Source organism: Anopheles nili, chromosome 3 (genome assembly GCF_943737925.1).
Source record: "Anopheles nili chromosome 3, idAnoNiliSN_F5_01, whole genome shotgun sequence".
In the NCBI taxonomy this organism is placed as follows: Eukaryota; Metazoa; Arthropoda; class Insecta; order Diptera; family Culicidae; genus Anopheles; species Anopheles nili.
In genome coordinates this window covers 37991327-38010719 of record NC_071292.1, presented here as the reverse complement: position 1 = coordinate 38010719, position 19393 = coordinate 37991327, and the positions used below count along the sequence as shown (strand labels likewise).

At 49.1% G+C, this 19393-nt stretch overlaps 1 protein-coding gene across 1 annotated transcript; it reads right to left on the bottom strand.

Annotated features, from left to right (window-relative positions):
• Window positions 1-274: 274 nt before the first annotated feature.
• LOC128726433 (FH1/FH2 domain-containing protein 3-like) lies at window positions 275-12148 on the bottom strand. The gene is made up of 11 exons (XM_053820242.1): window positions 11913-12148; window positions 10977-11416; window positions 10668-10895; window positions 7052-7564; window positions 6996-7021; window positions 6773-6919; window positions 2912-3726; window positions 2587-2843; window positions 2426-2500; window positions 2228-2362; window positions 275-1193 (listed from the first exon to the last, which is right to left on the bottom strand). Exons 1-11 carry the CDS (start codon window positions 12131-12133, stop codon window positions 1120-1122), a joined length of 2931 nt encoding a protein of 976 aa, XP_053676217.1. The 5' UTR covers window positions 12134-12148; the 3' UTR covers window positions 275-1119.
• Window positions 12149-19393: the final 7245 nt, after the last annotated feature.

Genomic DNA, 19393 nt, shown 5'->3' with positions numbered 1-19393 from the left:
CCTTTAGCGATTCTTACATATTTGATATGAACCAAGGAGAACCGTACAACGTTAAGGGTAAAGGTTGCAATAATTGTGACAGCGCAATGTCGGGAGTAAATCGCTAGTCGGCAGTTGGGAATGAAATACAATGTCCAGCGTTCATTTCGTTTCAAGCGGTTCCATTGGCAATGAACTGTCAGAACAGCTCATTGCACTGTTGTAAAACTTTGCCTTCGACTACACGAATCACACAGCTCGAAATACTAAACACACTTTGCTATTGGTTGTTTCATAATTTATTGAAATAATGTTTGCGGCAATAGCTGCCCCTTAAATACGTTGTTATTCGATGCACATTGAGATTTGATGCTTGTTTTAGAGAAATACTCCTACGAATACGCATTCGGTTCCGCCTGTTCTTGGGGTTTTCGAGCTCTGCCCAATGTGGCGTGCGTGCATTCACCGACGCAACCACCACCGCTAGGAAAGTTAAAAAGTTCTATACACTGTAAGGACTGGACTGGTTCTGGTTTCGACCTCGGCTCGACTAGTGCTCACTCTGCAAACCGTGCTGGACCGCGTTCCGGCACCGCTTCTTTGATCGCCAGTCGGTGCGCGTCGTTTGCTCTCTACAAACTGTATGCTTCGCAAATTGCATCCTCCTCGTATCACATTCGCGACGCGTAGATTTGCCAAACACGATCACTCACCGTGCTTGCCAGCGATCTGGCCCTGCCTGTGTTTGCTCGCTTCCCTGCTCTTCGGTTAAACCTATCTGATCTAGCTACATCTACTTCGGTTTCCGGTTTTGGTAGTGACATAAAATTATCTGCCTCTCGTGAATCGATCCCACCGGGCGCAGGCCTTCCGGGCACCATCCTGCGGCTCGCCGTGTGGCAAATCGATCTTGCGCCATCATCATCATCATAATTTTCCGGCTTCTAACGCTTCCATTTCGCTTCAGCGAAGCATTCGGCGTAATCGCTCCGTTGCCAGCTTGTCTGTGACCTCCTCGACGTCTCCGTCACGCGGATGTCCTTCGAATTTCCCACTCTCTCTCTCTCTCTCTCTCTCTCTCTCTCTCTCTCTCTTTCTAGTGCGCGTCCCACAATCAGCCAGCGATGATGCGGCCCAAATTCAATATCCTTTTATTAACGAGGCCACATGTTGCTTTTCCTCCTCCGACAATCCGTTCTTCAGCGTCCGTCGCACTGTCGGCGGGAAGGATGACGAGGGCGATTTTTTACGACGCCGTTGACGTCAAGCGCGCCAGGACGCGTGGCGTGGAAAACAAAGCGTGCAGGAAAAACAATTGTGGGGTGAAAAAGAAAGAAAACCATTAAGAGAGAGAGAGATAAGAAAAAGAAAATAACACGTTTAATGCTTGAACGCGATTCGATGGTGGTCGATGGTGGCAAGCGGACAATGGAAAACGGTGGAAATGATGCGGATTTTTTTTACTCATTTCACTAGGCACATGCAATGGGAATTCAGGATAACGGGAATCAGGCGTGGTGGTGCATGCTTTCCTACGATGTCCATGAGGAATGGCGCTGCAGTATCACCGTTCCTTGGGTGCATGCAAATTCGAACTCGAACCGTTTCCGGTCGCGAAACGATTCCCGATCACGGCTTGGCATGCGTGAGCGGCAGCGGTAGTCAAATGGAGTAGCCAAACGAAACGCAAAATTAGTCAAACAAACTTCTGGAACCGGCGTTACACACAGAGGTCGCGCCAAGGTCACACAGCTGGAAGCCACACCATCACAAGGCAGTAACACAAAGTCAGACGGCAGCACATATCTATATTCACCGGTATGCTTCGCGCCGAGCCGAATCGTGGGTGGAAAAGTGTGGAAAGACACCCCGACGTGAGCGACGGGGGCGGTGGGTGGATGAGGGTGGACTACACTAGACGGGCGCGGCCGGCACTCGCTAGGGGCGGAGGTGAGCTTCCGGTGCGCTCCATCGTGAATCCCTCGCGCGTTCTAGACCGTTTGACTGTCGGTGCGTGAAGGAAGAAGGACAGAAGGAGAACGTTCGATCATACCGGTGTGGTGCCGCGTGTGTGTGTGTGTGTCGGCTTCGGAAGCCAGGGCGAAAGAGACTCGGGAGGTGCAATCAGGAGTCGCACCAAAACATTCCCTCCCTCAACAGGCGAGCGGATTGCACCCGAAAGGAAGAATAGATCGAAACCAATACCGGTGATCGTGACGATGTGTGATCGCGATCATAACCAACTTACATGACTTCCGATCTGCCTGGCGGGTGCGCTTCCGTTCGCGTTGCATCGGCCGTGGGGTGGCCGTTTTGGTGGCCGTTTTTACCAGCGACTCCAGAATCTCATCGTCCCCATCGGTGAAGCTTTCATCCCGAGCGCCTCCACCACCTGGACCGGTGTTGTAGGCAGGACTGCTGGATACGGTAGCGTGCGAATGCATGAGCGTCACTGGGGAAGCCGTTGCATCGCCTCGACGTCTTCGCCAGGTCAGTGTACCACTCATCTCGAGCTCATCACCTCCGGGACCCTTCGTTGGAGTGCCCAACAGTGTGCTGCAGAAAAAGATAGCACGGGTAAGGCGCTGCCTGGTTGGCTCGCGGGACCTTTCTCTACCACATACCGTAGCTCGTCATCAGCGCGATCCTCCTGCGTCTTGAGTTTGGCAACATCCACGATCAGCTTGCCTCTAGTCTTGTTTCTCTCTCGATGGTTGGCTTTCTTCTCGATCTGCTGCTGGACACGTTCGCGTGTCGTCCTATACTCAAGCGCAAACTCCGACACAATTCGGCAGAACTCGTTTGGACGGGACTCTGCGATGCGCAACTGCGGCACACCCAACCACAGCAGGAACTTCCGATACCTGCAACAGTAGGCAAGTCAGTGAGCTTTCACCCTGCACTAGGCACAATCACACTCGATCACACTCACCTGTTCAGCACGCGCCGATGCACGATGTCGAGGATGATGATGCGCTCGGCGCAATCGGCCAGGAAGTCGATCAACTTCTGCTTCAGGTGCGGTGCCGTGTCGTGTTTGCCGATCAGCTTCAATCGATCCCAGGACGCTTTGCACTCCGTCTCCAGGTAGGTGATGTTGTGCGCCAACTCGTTGAAGTCCGCCTTGGAGGCACGCGTGATCGGACCGATCTCGGAGTACAGATCTGTCGTGTTGGCCTGCGACTCCATCACCATGTGGCAGAGGTGGTGCAGCAGCGAGTGCTTGTGCACGGTGTCCTTCACCTCGGGCACCTTGGCGAGGTAGTCGATCTGGAAGCCCTTGACGGGCGCTCCGTTCAGGAAGATACCGATCTTGAGCAGCGTCGACAGGATGCACTTGAACGTGAGATTCGCCTTCAGCAGTTCGACGCCCTGCTTCAGGTCCATAAGTGGTTCTGCGATCTCTTTCTCGATGTTCTCAAAGTCCAGCTTGAAGGCCCACAGCTTGAGCCGAGCTCCGAGCTCCGAAATGGAGGAAAGCGTCAACAGGAACTGCTCGGCCGTGCCAAGTGGTAGCTCTGGGTTGAGCATCTGTGCCTCCTGGATTTTGCCACGCTCCTCGTCCGTCGGTAGCATGTTGAGCAGCTTGTCGATGCCTTCGCGCGTCACGACGGTCGAGTCCATCTTCAGGATGGCCGCCTTGATGGCTCGCGGCGGTGGTAGCTTCGTCATCGCGATGTTGATCGCGTTCGAGCGCTTGTGATCCAGGACGATGATTTCCTTGTTCTTGTTCAGCTCCTGTTGCTTCTGCACGCATCGGACGGTTTGGTAAACCACGCGCCATTGAATGGAAGTGCGAAAGGAAGAAACGTATATGTGCACGAGAGAGAAAGAGAGAAAGAGAGTGAGAGATAGCAACAGCACACAGCCGAAGGACGAGCTAGTTTACTAGTTGACCAGCCCGAGGTTGGAGTCGACACGGTCGGCTCGTTTTTATTAAATTCCATCCTGTCCTGTGTTCGCCCGCAAGTCGTGAGGAGCGAGCCGACAGCAGGACAACGCAGTAAAAAAAATAAGAAAAAAAGGACACCCACCAACCGGTGGACGGTTGAACGCTGTCGCCGTTGTTGGGCGCTACCGCGCAAAAGTGATAAGAATGGCAGGACAAGTAAGCGAAACTAAATAAGATGTAAAATGGGCTCATGCATATTTATGAGTGCAAACAAGCGGAAAGGATTGCAGCCGCGCTAAACCTGGGCGGGAAAATGAGCTCCAAAAAGAAAACCAAAACTACCCGGTAGCTGTGGGGAAAAAGCACCAAGAAAGCGTGAACACGGGCGGATCGATGGTTATGTCTCGAGACAATGCAGGAACAGTTTTGCTGAGTCGATGTGTTTTTATGCTCTCTTTTCTATGGTTTTCTATGTTTTTTTTGCTTCGTTAATTAAAAAACAAGTTAATCCATGTACGTGTTACAAGAAATGCAATGTCCTGCATTAGCTGGTCAGCAACAGCATGGCAGGTAAAATGAGCGCTTGCAGGATGAACCTATTAGACTGTCTTTTGTCTCTTTCTTCTTCTACACTATCCTTCGTCCTGCTGAACCAGCTGTCGTATGCCAGCACCACTTTCCATATTGCCCATGCATGATTAATGCTGTCGGTCGAACGAGAAAAGCGAAAAAAAAGTATGAAACACCCACCACCACGCGTTCGGTAATGGTATCAATTTTCCAAAATCGATGAACTCATCCACATCCCGACCGAGTTCCATGCAGGAGGTACGAAAAAGTTTTGTGCTCAACACCTCCTTGGGCCGCATTTGGCCATCGGTTGGGAAAAAAGGTGCTGAAAAACGCCAGATTGAGCCGCATCACGGTTGGGCTGTCGTGGTGGAAGAAATATCATCCCCAACCGAGCTCGATAAATGAAGTTGTGTGTGGAAGTTGTTCAAACTTCCCCGTAAGAATGCCGGCACACAATGGGCATTCGGTGGGTCGGGAAAAAGATGAAGCGAGATGAAACGACTCTCCCAGTACTAGCAAAACTGAGGCCTCACTAAATCATGCGCAAGGGTGGAAAAGCGTTTGGGAAAAGGCGAGATACGCCGGTTTCAGTGAGATTATCTTCCTCTGCACCGACCTTTTTTTTCTTTTTGCTGCCTCTGCTACGTTTTGTCACGGCAACTGAGCGCGCTACTTATCCTTGGTTGATCAATCAGGTAGCGATTTTTCAACCGATAAATCAGCCCCAACCCATCAGTAGGCGTCCGGAAAAGGGGGTACGCTTAACAAACGATGCCCGGCACCTTTCCGGATGGCATCTTATCCGCTTACGTTCATCTATTTTTAACACACGCCCTATAACCCGCCAACCTTGTGTGTGTGTTTATTTTCTTACCCCTGCCAACCCACCCGACGGAAGGGGAAATCTCGCCATCATAAATGCTGTTGAGGGGGGTTAAAGTTTACGTAACGTTACGTTTCGAACCCAACGGGCGAAGGAATCCACCCGTGGGAAGTAACAATTTTATTTTTGGCTCAAAGAGGCAGCCGGTATCAGGGGTGGGGGAGGTGGTTAGCGGTAAAACATGAATGAGCTCGCAAAAAAAAAGCAAGAGCCCGCGTGCTATATTAAACAGATCGATTTCGTTTATACGTGTACGGCGTTATATGGCGCGCGCATTCGGTAAATTGATGCTGCGAATGGGCAAATTGAGCTACGGGCTTGGGAAATCGAATGAAATCCTCGTTCCAACAGCGTTCCTCAGGACGAAGGGAATTTCCCGACCTCGTAAGGGTGCAGTTTTTTCCTTTTACCAACAGCCGACAAACAAACAGCTCGAACTCGAGCGAAGGCGAAATCGACCCGTTACTAATGCGGGTTTACTACGGTAGGTTAGAAGGTTAAGGCATGCAAAAAAGATTATTTCTCGTACATTTACATACACACACACAGATACTACGGTGGTATCGAACGGAATAGGTAGCGAGAGGTCAAAAATTAAACGTGATGTTTAGATGGGATTTGGTTCAATTGATGTCAGCCATCGTAAAGTTAAGTAAGGTGGGATGAATAGCGGATTGAGATGCACATTTGGGGGAGTGTATCTCGTTACGCATTTTATTTGCGGATCGCTCGATCGCATACTGAGAGATAGGTTTAGCAGCACATGGGGTAAGTTCAACGGCAAAACGTGACAAACATCAACATTCTACGACTTCTGCGGGGATTCACGACGGACAGGGAACCATGCAGTACATGGGGATACACACACGGAAATACATACAGAAACACATTACGCGGACAAACCGGAAATCACTACGGAACCACTCACCTCCTGGTTAGGCCGTACACATTTAGTCATGATGTTGGGATGATTACGAACAAACAGGTGAATATTGGTGATGGTGAATGTTGAATTTATTGTTTTTTTTTCGAACAAAAGTGAGCACGCGAGCGTTGATGAACCGACCGATCGCCGAACAATGCCAGAAATAAGTTTTGTTTCGGGGTGTTTTTTACAGAATGGAGCCGCATTCCCCCAAGCACCCCGAATAACGATGCAGTGCGAAAATGGCCACATTGCAATGTCACCCGCCCCATGAAGTCGAATAAAATTTGCATAGCGATCGCGGATGAGATGTTTTTTTTATGTTTTGCAATTTTGCGGGTTTCGATTCATGAGTAGCGACGATAGAAGAGAGAGAAAGAGAAACAGATATGAGTTCTGATTTACCGAACGTGTATAACCCGCAACGGGGAGAACAAAATGGCCATCACAAATTCGACGCTAGCGAATAAACACCGAGCCATTGTGCACCGCTGACCAACTGCTTCTAAAGGATGCTTACCTTAGTCATCAAATCTTTGGCTCGTGATTCGAACAGGTGCTCCAGTTTCTGCGTGTCGACGATCGCCTCCGGCAGCTCGTCCCAGATGGTGCGCTGCCCCAAGGCCGGGATCATGTCTTCGCGCACTTCCTTCCAGAACAGCTTCACCTAGGCGCGTGAGAAAGGTCGTCCTCGTGTTAGTGGGCGGTTTCGAAAGCAGCCGACGGATACGGCACAAACTTACAGTCTTTTTGTTTTTCTTGATGCCCGCTCCATCCAGGCTGCCCGGTTGGGACACACCATTTCCATTGATCATGTGGCCTGGCAGTGGAACCAGGTTGGTGGGCGGTGGCCTCAGCATGTTCGGCGGTGGTGGCATGCCGTTGATCAGCATCATACCTCCCGGTGGAGGAGGCGGTGGAACGGCCCCACCAAAGCCCCGGGGTGCCATCAGGTCTTTGTCGTCGTCCGACGTAAGATCGGTGAAGTCAAGATCGCAGAGGCTTAGCTTTCGCGTCATGTTTTTCACGATCTCTTCCCAGTGCAGCTCGTTTTCCGACTTTTTCGGTTCCCCGTTGGCCAGCTTCTTGATATCGTTGTCTACGCTTGGCGAGCGCGAGATGTCCTTATTACTCTTGCTTTTCGCCAGGCCCTCTTTGGCCTTTGAGATCAGCCCCGACATGTCACCGATGCGGCTTTGGGGTTTCTCTTCTTGCGGGCTCAGCGGCAGGCAGCTTAGCTTCTGCGTCAGGTCCTTCACCGTGTGGTCCTTCTTGAGCTGCAGTATCAGCTTCTTGTCCTCGTTGTCCGATTCTGATGAAAAGATAATCCGGAATTGCATAAGCGAATAGCTAACACGCCTCTAAGGATCAACGTTCAACGCCACGTTGACGCTACGTAATAGCAACAGCTTATGACCTCGAGTTGGATTCTATTTCGGACGGTCACGAGCTAACGTTCGCGCCGAAAAATTTGTCAAAACACTTATTTGTTTTTCAAGAACTCACCGGCTCTCAATTTTCCAAAAAACACGCGAGAGAAACGACGAAACGAAATTAAATTTTTATTTGTACTAAAAAGTTGTATTAATTAGACAAATTTTACTAGTTGGTAGATGTAATCACTGGAACACCAATCCTTGGCCGGTTGCGTTTCTGAGGCTGGTGGAGCATTGACTAAATTTGAATGGTTTTGAGTTACGGATGCTTGGAATGGAATGGAAGCTTATTAAGCTAAGCACCAGGGGCAATTCATGATTTCGGATCATTCGCTCAATGCATACCAGATTGAACGGATAAACTAATGAAAAATTTATTTTGTAGCCCTATATTTATCATAAAAATGTTTCATACGCTTGTTTTACATATATTCTTACCAAAATTATAGATATACAACCTGTTCAGTCCGTGCAACCTTATCTTCATGGGCTTCGCTAAGCAGCAAACGTAACGTTTTTTTCCGTGCCGTAAAAAGGCCAACAAAATGCTCCAAACGATAGAAAAAGTCTCGAAAATACATAAATATTAGTTATCTTTAGACTGATGTTGATGGGAATACTTACACGTAGCTAGATGTTTTGGTTGAGGTGTAATAATATTGTTACAATGCCTACTGCAAGCGATGTAAAAATTAGATTTCAGTTGGCAAATTAATAACAACAAAATATTAGGATAAAACATAACCTAGCCGATATACAAAAATGCATTGTGTGCCTGTATGCAAAGTTCCATGCCTGTATGCAAAGTTTCGTGAAAAAAGTATGGCGTTTCAAATAACAAGCTATTTGTAACTTATAGATCCAACTGTACATCCTAAATTCAAATTTCTTATATCAATCCTTGACCGAATATATGATCTTATCTTATCCGAAGCAGATTGAAGCATTGAAAGTCATTTTGAGATCAAATCTATTTCGTGTAGCATTGGCCAGCCCCAACGCGGATCTTTATGTAAGTAATACGATACTGCACAAGCCTCATTGTTCAAAATCGTGAACATTTTTTAATGATAATTTTTTTTTGATCCTGTCTGATTTTGAAATTTTTTTTTTGATTTCTTCCTAAGACAATATTTTTTGATCTTACAGAAATCAATTATTCTTACAGTAAATTACATGAGCTAGCTTCAGATGGTCCTGAATCATTCATGACCTTTTGTCCTATGCAAAACAATGTCTGTTGATGTAACTTAATGATTGGGACTCCTTGTGGATGTATGTTAGTGCATGAATAAACGAATGGATAAACGTGTTTATGGCAACTATACAATTAACTATTATACTTACATTTTGCAGTTAAGCAGCTAACAAGCTGTGAACAGAAATTATTGAGCCAAAGGAAAAAAACATTTCAAACGTGCATTTCTGGAGCCTAAAACAAAGCAGGAAAAATATGGCATTAGTGATTATGTATCAAAAATGACATCACTGGTATACTTACGATACAGCTAGGACTTTGTTACCGATAAACCAGGGTTATCACCATACCGATAAACAAATCAAGTGAACATTTAGTGATGATTTGTTTCGACGTGTTCACCAGCAGCCATTTCCTGTTAACCATAGCCATTCACAGTTGTAACAAAGTTCCAGAAAGTAACCGCTACTGTATCGCTGCAATGTCTTTCGTTTTCGATAAGTCCAGTATTACTGAACAAAATGTGCGAAATTCCTAGTGCTTCTTTGCATCTGAAACGTTGAAATATCATTCATCTTGTAATATCGATTCATAAAGTAACATGGGAAAAAATACCTTACCAAACAAACTGGTTCGCTCAAGAATCAGAGCCTAGTGAACATACATCGATTGAACCGTCTGAAACGCCAGTTGGTGTAGCTGTTTATCAGTCATTGACACTTTTGCTTTCTTAACGCAACTGGCTCATTTTTTCACTGAAAAATTTTGCACTTCAATTGACAGCTGTAGGCGACCGATCACGCGTTCGGTTTTTCATTGAATTTTTCACTTTGATCGATATATTTTTTCAAATATATAGAATGCAATTTTTGTTTCCCGACATTTTTGACAACATGAGTGGTTTGACAAGTTTTTTTCTAGAGCAAAACTAAGTTCGTGTCCGTCGACCTAATGGTAGCTACTATGCATGAAAATAAACTCATCGCACTCAACTGCAAATCAAGCCATTCAAATTGGAGCAATGCTAGTTAGTATTGCATGACGAAGGCTTACCTGGAACCGGCGGAAGATCTGGCCCTTTCGACTCTACGTGGCCTCCGTTGAGACTGACCCCATTCGCAACCGATCGTCGCAAATAGGGCGCGTCCGAGGAGTCCTTACCATTCGCCAGTGACTTGCCGTACCCAGCGGACAACAAGCCCACCTGGCACTTGATGTTGGGGCTCTTGTTCTCATCGTCCTGCTCCTGGCTCAGCACACCACGTGCACTTCGTACGCTGTTCCCGTTGAGATCTACCTTGTACCGGTCGGTTGCGGTGCCGTTGGCCAACGACACCGATGGTGACGCCTTGTGGAGCAGCAGGTTCCGGCTGTTCCGATACTCGACGCTGTCCGTCGTCTGGCCATTCGTGTACTCGCACGGGTTAGTTGGGGTTGGTTGCTTATGCGAAATCACAGCCGAGGTTAGGTTACCGTTCAGGCGCATCTGCAGCCTGTCTTCCTCCAGAATCGTGGGTGGTGGCAGTGGTGAGGATGGGTTCGAGCAACCGTTCGAGGACCCGTTTAGCAATCGGCGATGTCCGTTTCGATATCCCGCAGGGCAGCCTGACGAGTTGGCGCATGGGCAAAAAAAGCACATCACAGCACACACGACATGCGCAAGAGAGTCGACGTCAAAATGACGCACGGTTAGTGACGAGACACAGAGACGGTGCACAGGTGCAGCAGGTGTTAGGTTTTGAAGCGTACTAAAAATCACACAAACACGTCCAGGTACTTACCGTTGGCGAGGTTTGTGTCTTCCACCTGAGCAGTCGCCCCGTTCTGGAACTGACCCAACTCCTGCTGTTCGCGCATGAAACTTTTCTGTCGCTCGGCTCGTTCACGCCGCCTTCGCAATCCGGGCGTGACACCGGTCGTGTCACGGGACGGATCGTGATACCCGCTTCCCGGCAGGTGATCGCCACTGTGCGCTGAGCTGGAGCTATCCTCATCCTGCGGTCGCTGACCTGGTAGCTGCAATCCCCCGTACATCTGCACTGGTGCCACCGGTGGTGGAAGTGGTGGGGGCGGTGGAGGTGGAGGTCCACTGGGAGGAGCTGAGTACATCGGCATGGGCGGTAGAGGCGGCGGTGGAGGTGGTGGAGGTGCCGCTACAGGAACGGCATGGGAAGGAGCAGTTCCGGTGCTGTGACGTCGTGACTTCCGCCTGTCAGTGGTGTCATTGCCAGTAGTAGACCGATATCGCAGGGTCTTCCGGACGGTGTTGTCGGGAATGCGCATTCCGTCTCCTTCACCGTCCTCGAAACGAAGCACACTCTCGTACAGCTGCAGCTGATCGAGCAGATCGAGGTCCGTGCCGGGACGGGACATGTAGCGCTGGATGATGCCCTCCATGCCCTGCTGCTCGAGAAAGTCGCTCTCGTCGTAGAAGCTGTCCTGATCGCTCAGTCCCGACAGCGTTTTGTTGATGAGTGATGTCGCGTATATCAACAGCTCGGTGTCGGCGTTCTCGTAGTCCTTCAGCAGCCTGGAATGAAGGGTTAGGCCAATTACACCAATTTTATACCAGGGTTTTTTTTAGATGAAAACGGAGAATGGACCCTACACACCTATCTTTGAACTGTTTTTAAGCATACTACACTTCTGTCAATGTCACTAAAAATGATAACGTATGCCGACCAATGTCGACATAAGGCAGCACGTCGTATGTATGTACAAGGATGAAATTGTCATGCATCAATAAAAACTCAATATCATAAAGACAAAAGCGAGTTTACGCACGCAGAATGTTTACGGAGTTTACTCTAGACCTATCTTTTTCGACAAAACTCGTGCTATACCGTGCTACGTCCTTAGACAACGCCAGTGATAGAAATTTTACTCCTGAAATATTGCGCTGGACTTCCTTGTTCATTTTCTCCTTATGCTCATGAATTTTCTTCTGGGTAGAATTATCCTATCTGTTCTATCCACTGTATTGATCTAACTCCCGCATTGTTGTACACCACATTCGCTCCACCTACCGCATTATGTTGTTCCACGGTACGACCGCACGGGCCGTGTCGACGAACCGGATGGCGCTGACGAGCAGATAGCAGTTACCCTCGCAGTACTCGACGAACACGAGCAGCAGTTTGAGAGCAGTCTTGACCACCAGCCGGTAGCGCGATGCAATCAGCGAGTACAGCCACTGGATCGTCGGCGAATGTTTCATCACACCGTTCATGCCGTCGACGTACAGCATCACCTGGCCCAGGGCGCGCAGGATGTAGTTCTGGTAGTTCTGGTCCGCCTCGCTGCCAATCTGCACCAGACAGTTGAGACCTCCGTGGGCCACGAACCCGTGCACGAGATCCTTGTCCTCCTGGAAGATCTGCTTCAGCGAAAACAGCACCCGTCGCAGTTCGCGCCCCTCGGAGGAAAGAAGTTTTTCTGCAAACAGATGAAAGATAAAGCTGGTGAAGACGTCGTTTGTTAACGTTGAACTGCTTGCGAACACACTCGCGTTGTCGCGTTTTGGTTCCGCTTTTTGCACTGAAACCCACGACCAACGACGACATCAATCATCGTCACGCGTGTGGCCCCACGTGTTGTGGCTTCGGATGGCGCCAGTCTTGCGTTGCAGGAAGAGAAAGGATTGCTTTGGGCAGTTGCAAAATTTGCCCACCGCCGGTTGAGGTTGTTTGCCGAGGGACAGAGCACCTTTTTGCACCACCTCATCCCGGGACGTACGCAAACAAGCCGTTTCGGCGGCAACTTGTGTTCCCTCAAAGGCCCGCACCGCGACCGGGAGACGCGGAATAAAAACCGATCCCCACCGAGGTTTGACGAGGAGGCTCGACGACGACGACAAAGACTCCGAGGAAGAGATGCGAACCATGGCACTGGGAGCCACCCGCCCATAGAAAGCATAAACACATTTATGCTCTTGATTGAAAGGGCATTTACGACACGGGCGCCATCGGTGACGATGAGCGACGGCTGGCAGGCCTGCCGGTGTGCCGCCATTATTAGCCGCACAATGTCTTCGCGTATTGTTGTGTTGCGCGCGCGTGAGATCGCGGTAGTTTTATTTTACGCAACATGCGCACCCCGGCGTGTGAGCACATTCAATCCATTTTGATTCATTATTAAATTATACACACGTTATTAGATAAGAGAAAATTGGCCAGCCGTTCGTGTTTCGCCCGTCGTGGTAGCGCTACAGAATCGCCTCGCTCCATTGCGATAGCCGGGGTGACAGAGAGATTCCGGGACGGAGAAGATTTCTGACGGTCAGTTGGTGCGAAATCGCTTTGGGATTTCGATTACGGTGCGTTTCATCAGAACGGTCGCTAATAAGCTCATTAACCTTCCAGAAGGTTGGGGTGGTTTGACAGCGCAAGCCGTTTCGTTGGACGCTCCCGCTCACTAACCGAAAATGGTACATAAACTGCGAATGGGCCGTTCCTTTAGTGCGATGAGAACGTACAGGGCGTGCTTTTAATTACCGGTGCGGTGGTCCGAGGAGGTGCACAGGGTACCTAGAGAAACTGAAAGCGCCCCAAAATACGCGTACCCGTGCACCGAACCTTCGTTAGACCTTGATCGTGAACTTAACAGCCGTACACACCAATTTCACCGTCCCAACGCATCAATCAAACCCCAACTCGACACCAACGAAAGTCCGGCTCGCTAAGGGCGCCCAGTAAATCACAGTCCGGTCGCCATCACTTGTGACCTCCGGGTTAGAAGAAAGCGGAAAACCTTGTCGAAGGCCTCCGGATGCAACGCTAGTGGGAGTTTGAGCGGAAAGACGGTCAAAACAAAAGGCCAGAAAAAAACCCCCCACACACATACACGCAAGCACACACGTCCTTTCTGATGCTGATTACCCCTGGGAGGGTTCAGGAGGAGACTCTCGCCTTGCGATACACGAGGCACACGGAAGGGTTGTTGTAGTTCGCGTTTTATGCTCGTAACGGGGGTGACGGCTCGTCGCCGGAGACGGTGGTTGTAAACTTTTACGGTATCTTCTTCGCTACAGAAGTTTTGTAAGACGGAACTTCCCTTAATGGTCCCCGATGCTGCTCGGGAAGACGGTGCTGATCCGCATCCGTAGCGAGCGCTTTTGTTTGTTTACGGTTTGTGGTTGTGATCGGTGTGTGGTTTCAATATCATTTATTGGGCTTTATGACGTAGGTGTGTGACGCCGGTGACGCTTTCCATATTCCCCCCTTTCGAATGGCGTGGGAGGTAACCTACTCTTTTTTGCATCCTCCATACGTTCGTGTCAGAGTCGGCGCGTTCACACGCACAACTAACTGCACATCAAATGGCCCCGATAAGTCCTGTATAAAGACCGCCCTGTCACCGTGCGACGTCTCGTAAGATAGGTTTCCGCAGCATGCTGCGCTGATTTCGGGTTCGTCGATCGGTTGCAGACCTCATAAACGTCTTCCTAGGTGCTGGACTACGTCAGACGGCACCTGACGATGGGTGGCAAGTTTTCCTAAAGGTGCTGGTCGTAAAATGTCGTGCTTTGGGTCCAGAAGCGTAAAAAATAAACCCCAAAAAGCTGGGTGCGGTTTGTCAGCTCCCCGAGCGGTTGTTCCATTGACTTATCAGTCCGGGTATCGTCTGAGACAAAGAGAACCAACAGGAGGCACTCCTTCGCAGGATGGTTCGGGCATCCTGATGCGAGGACGTTTTGGGGACCATCGTCTCATAAATAAGCAACGGAATCGCACAGCCGTTGACACACATTTCATCTTTTACCATTCTTCGGATTCTGCACATTATTTCGCGCTCGCGTGTTGTCTTTCTGTGTGTCCTTCCCGAAAGATTGCCTGTCGCGTTGGGCTCGTCGCGTGTGCAAGCGTAGTTGTGCGATAGGGAGGGATATTTTTTTGCTCTTGGCCAATTTTGTTTTCCGGCGGCGTACCGGGCGAAGAAATCGTGACAACGCGATCGAGCAGGGAATGAATGAATTATCTAGAGAGATTACAACCTTGACCGTTATTCCGTTCACTTCTGGTTGCGCGAGACATATATTATTGGTGCCCGGTGGACGGTGTTTCGTGAGGGAAACGTTGCGAGGCTTTAACATTTCACACACTTTCGGGTCGAACTGCTGCATCGGTATAATGCTCCATGATACCCGATGAATTACTGAATGGAGCTGAACGAACCGATTTTCAACGTTCATGAAACGGTAAACTTAAAGCATTTCCCCGATGTCTCGTCATATACAGTCAACTAACTTAGCTAACCTTCAAACAGAACCTGCATACAGTACTGAATCTTCGAGGCCAAAGTTCTTCGAATGCGTAGGTTCAGTTTCCGGAAAAGCCTCAAACGGCCTGGCAAAGCTTGCGATTTTCATCGTGCAATTTCACCAATCCGTTCGAATCCAAACACCATCACCCACGGCTGTTTGCATTCTGAAGCCGATTTCTGATCGATATGAATCCGGACCGACCCGAATCCAGAGCCCAGCAGCACACCGTGATCCGTGCCGTGGTCGGTGCGTGTTCCATATGCGATAATCGATTTTTATGTGCGAACTCGAATGATCCACTTCCCCGGGCGCTTTTGATTAGTTCGCTGCTGGTTTCTGCAGGATGAGCAGGGCGGAGAATCGAATATTGGAACGTCAATCGATGGGCTCGAGGCTGTTCGATATCCTGCGTATCGAGGCTCGCTCGCCTTCGAGCGGACGGTGTCAAACCAACAGCCATACCCTGTGCCATGGGAAGCGTGTCAAATAACCGATCGAAATTTCGCCCGTACGCATACACGCGCACTAGAGGGACGAATTCCAGCACGCCTGCGAACGAAACGCAAGGTGACTTATGGTGTTTCGCGCCTCAATCTTGGGTAGAATCTGGAATCCCGGGTGTCTTCGCGCCGTGGCGCTGAACCGTCAATTACGCCACGAATTTGTCCATCGGGATACGAGCACGCGGCCCCAGCCGCAAGTAATGGGCCCGATAAATCGACCCCTACATCGTCGTCGTCGTCGTTTCGGGTCGTTCCATAAACAAGAAGCACAAGCATAAACGAGCTCAGAATATTGAACATTTCGGGGTTCGCATTTGTAATTTCGCATACACGATCAAAAGCGCGACCATGTACCGCCAGCCGTCGGGAACAACGTGTTCCAATCGTGGACGGTCGCGTCGACAAAAGCCCCCACGTCTTGGAAGTGAGCGTAATTCGAGGATTTCTTCATTCCACGGTACATTGACCCATCAGCATTTCGGTGCCTGCTGGAGGCAGAGCGGGCGCATTATGTAAATCATCGGAATGGCAAACGAATTGGCAGTGAGTCTTGTCGGAATTTTATCACCACAAACGCAAGCAACATTTTCTTGTCCGCCAGCCACTATGAACACAGTGAGGGCACGCACTGTACTGGAGGAAGATCGATTCAAAAAAAATCCGCAATGAGCAAATGTGGACCAATAAAGATGCATTCTCAAAGAAAGTGCACACATTGTCACGGCGAGGCCGTGAGGCGCCATCTTTCTTTTCGGTAATGTTCAATTTCGTCCCAGAAAAGGTTCCCAACGCAACCCTTCAAAAACCTGTCAAAACCGACCGAAATTCAATCAGTACGGCTCGCACTGAACATGGATGGGGGCGATAAAAAAAATTGATCTTCGAGCGTCGAACGGCGCAAGGTGACGGGGGCAGTCTAAAAGCCTTTCGAAATTCGCGCCCAGCGGTCTAAAGGAACAATAAAGCGGTTTAGCAGGCAGACAATTTCGGCCGTTTTCGCCCGCTCGAGCGAAGGGACTCGCTCTCATTTTTTTATTCCCGTTTTTTTTTCAACGGCAAAGGTGACGTGAGATACAATGCGGATCTGGCGCCTCCGTTGCAATCGAAGGCCCTAGAGAATGTGGGGAAGCAACGCGATAGAATCATTTTAGGTAATCCCTCCTAATTTGAGTGATAAAATTTCACCTTTCTAGCCGCGGGAGGAGCGGGCCGATGAAAATGAGAAGCAACGAAAAAAACACACTGCCTTCTGCGGTTTTGAGGGCGGCACCAACCCTCAACGGTGTGTGTGTGTGTGTGAGAGATAGAGAGACAGATAGAGAGAGAGAAAGAGAGAGAGAGAGAGAGAGTAGATTCATTTGGGGGCGTCCAGTGCGATCTAAAGATGGTCTCCTAAGCAGCGACTCATAACTCGGTCGGCGGAATCGGGATAAAAAGCGAAACTTTCACGCCTGCAGCCATCAGCCAACGGTAGAGCTCATTTTGTGGTGGCGCCTGTACGCGATGTTAAATCCCTTCGGAAATGCCTCAGTTCACGCGATAGCAGGGCGACCTTTCCAAGAGTTTTTAGCACGATCGCGCTAGATTAAGGTCAGCGGGCGAATTGAAACATAAAGCATCGGGCATGATCGGACTCCCATTTGTTATCATTCTGGATGTCTAGGCGTAATAGATGGTTTGGAAAATGGGGTTTTGTTTTATAAATTACTGGGCCCGTGGTCACTGCAAAAAAAACATAATGCACCTTCGATTGAACCTCCCAAATATGTGCTGTGAAATGAAAAGAATGCAGCTGCTCGTTTTGCAGGCAATCCCAACCGCCTATTAATTAGGCTTTGGCCAACGCACTCAAGGACGGGAATGCTTCAACTACACGGCCATTCACCCAAAGTTTGCGGTGGAATTACAAGCGCTTCCCACCGAATCGGAAAGTGAAAATCGTTCACGTCGGTAGCAACAAATGTTAGACCGCATCCGAAGAGACGTCATGCCTGGGGCTTGACATCGCCTCATCATGGCCTTTCGCGCACGTCCAACGAAGAGGAGGGGCCAATTTTTAAATTGAATGAGTTTGCAAAAAAACCGAAGCCTAATTTGTAGGCCATCGTTCATCGCAACTTGGGCAATTTTGCTCATTCATACACCACACCGTTCCTTTCTCCGATCGGAAGGAAGGCGGTTCAGGTGAGTCCAAGGTCCGAGATTCGTTGCCGTGTTGTTCACAGTTCGCTCAGATTGATTTAAGCCCGGATAAGATAGGCTACGCTCAATCGCGGGTTCACTCGAGCTGCCGCAATCAAACGGGCCAAGTTCAGCGAAACGTCCTCACGGAGCCAGGACGATCAGTTTCGCGATGTCATGGTTCGATTTTTCGGGTCAATTTGCCGAACCGGACAAAAACTCTACCAGACCCACGGACCATTTAGATGGGATCCCAACGTAAACGGTACAAAAAAAAAACGGATCACAAACGTAAGCCCCCAATTTACCGCTCCCGATGGACCACGGATGGTTGACAGCCCGTATTACAGCTTGGTTTGTAACCGTCATAAAATCTGGCCATTAACTCGGCGCATGCTGGACCCGGCGCAGGATGCAATTTATCACCATAATCATAATGCTGCTGCTGCTACCGAACGATAAAAAGGGTGACAAAGTGCGGGTGTTACGCTAGTGGCCGTGTGATCATTTTTCCAGCCAGCGCCAGCGGGTGTTAATATGCCGAATTAGTACACGCGATGGCATTTTTTCGCCCTGCGCCATTCCGGAGCAACCATCGCTCGTGCTAGTAACTTCATTTTGTGACACGTTTCTTTTTGTGTGTCGTCTTCTCAAAAGAGCCATCCGGATCCGCATCCGAATTACATTACGCGAAACGGTGCGATGTAGAATCGCATTTGAGTTTGAATCACCAAAAATCATTCTTCCGGGGGAAGGTACGAAAAAAAGAAGAAGCATACGCGGCTGGGTTGGGCAGCAAAAAAATGTTGTAAAGAATCGAAAAAGCCGGCACAGCATCCACGCTGAAGCGAACATGTTACGAATACACTCGCAGCGGAACGATTCGGACTCATTCGTTCTGGCGAATTCGTTTGAGGTCAAATGTGAAATTTATTCGATTTTATTGCATCCCGACGCTCCGACCGGCCCGGCGTTCTATTCCGGCGGTTCGGCTGACGCTCCGTTCCGGATTGTTATCTTTTAATAATGGATTCATCGATGGATATTCGATAAGGATATATATTCCGATGCAATGGCTCGCTTGATGGGATGGAGCCGCGGTCATAAAAAGTCCATAACATTTTTGCTGAGCGGGCCGTTTATGCTCGCGTGTGATCGAATTCTGATACCGGCAGTAATAATGTGTTTCGAGCATTACATCAGGACACGTCTGTCATATTCTTCCAACGGCGAGGGGTTCTGCGGCTTCAATAATAATATCGAACGAAACTACAAAACAGCACATACAACACATCACATCGCGTTATTCAACCACATTTTCGTCAAACAAATCGAAAGTTTTGCCTATGGAAAGCTGCCGGCTGAATTAATACAGCAAATTGTCAACGAAATGCAATTCAGATGAATGATGTATATTGGAATGAGCTAGCCAGTGACCTAACACAATGGAAATTAGAATGCGCAGCATGAATTCATTCGTGACAAGTTTACGTTAATACGTTCTAATAAAACAGGTCATGTTAAAATTTGCTTCAGCTTGAAATTCTGGTAGATGCATTCG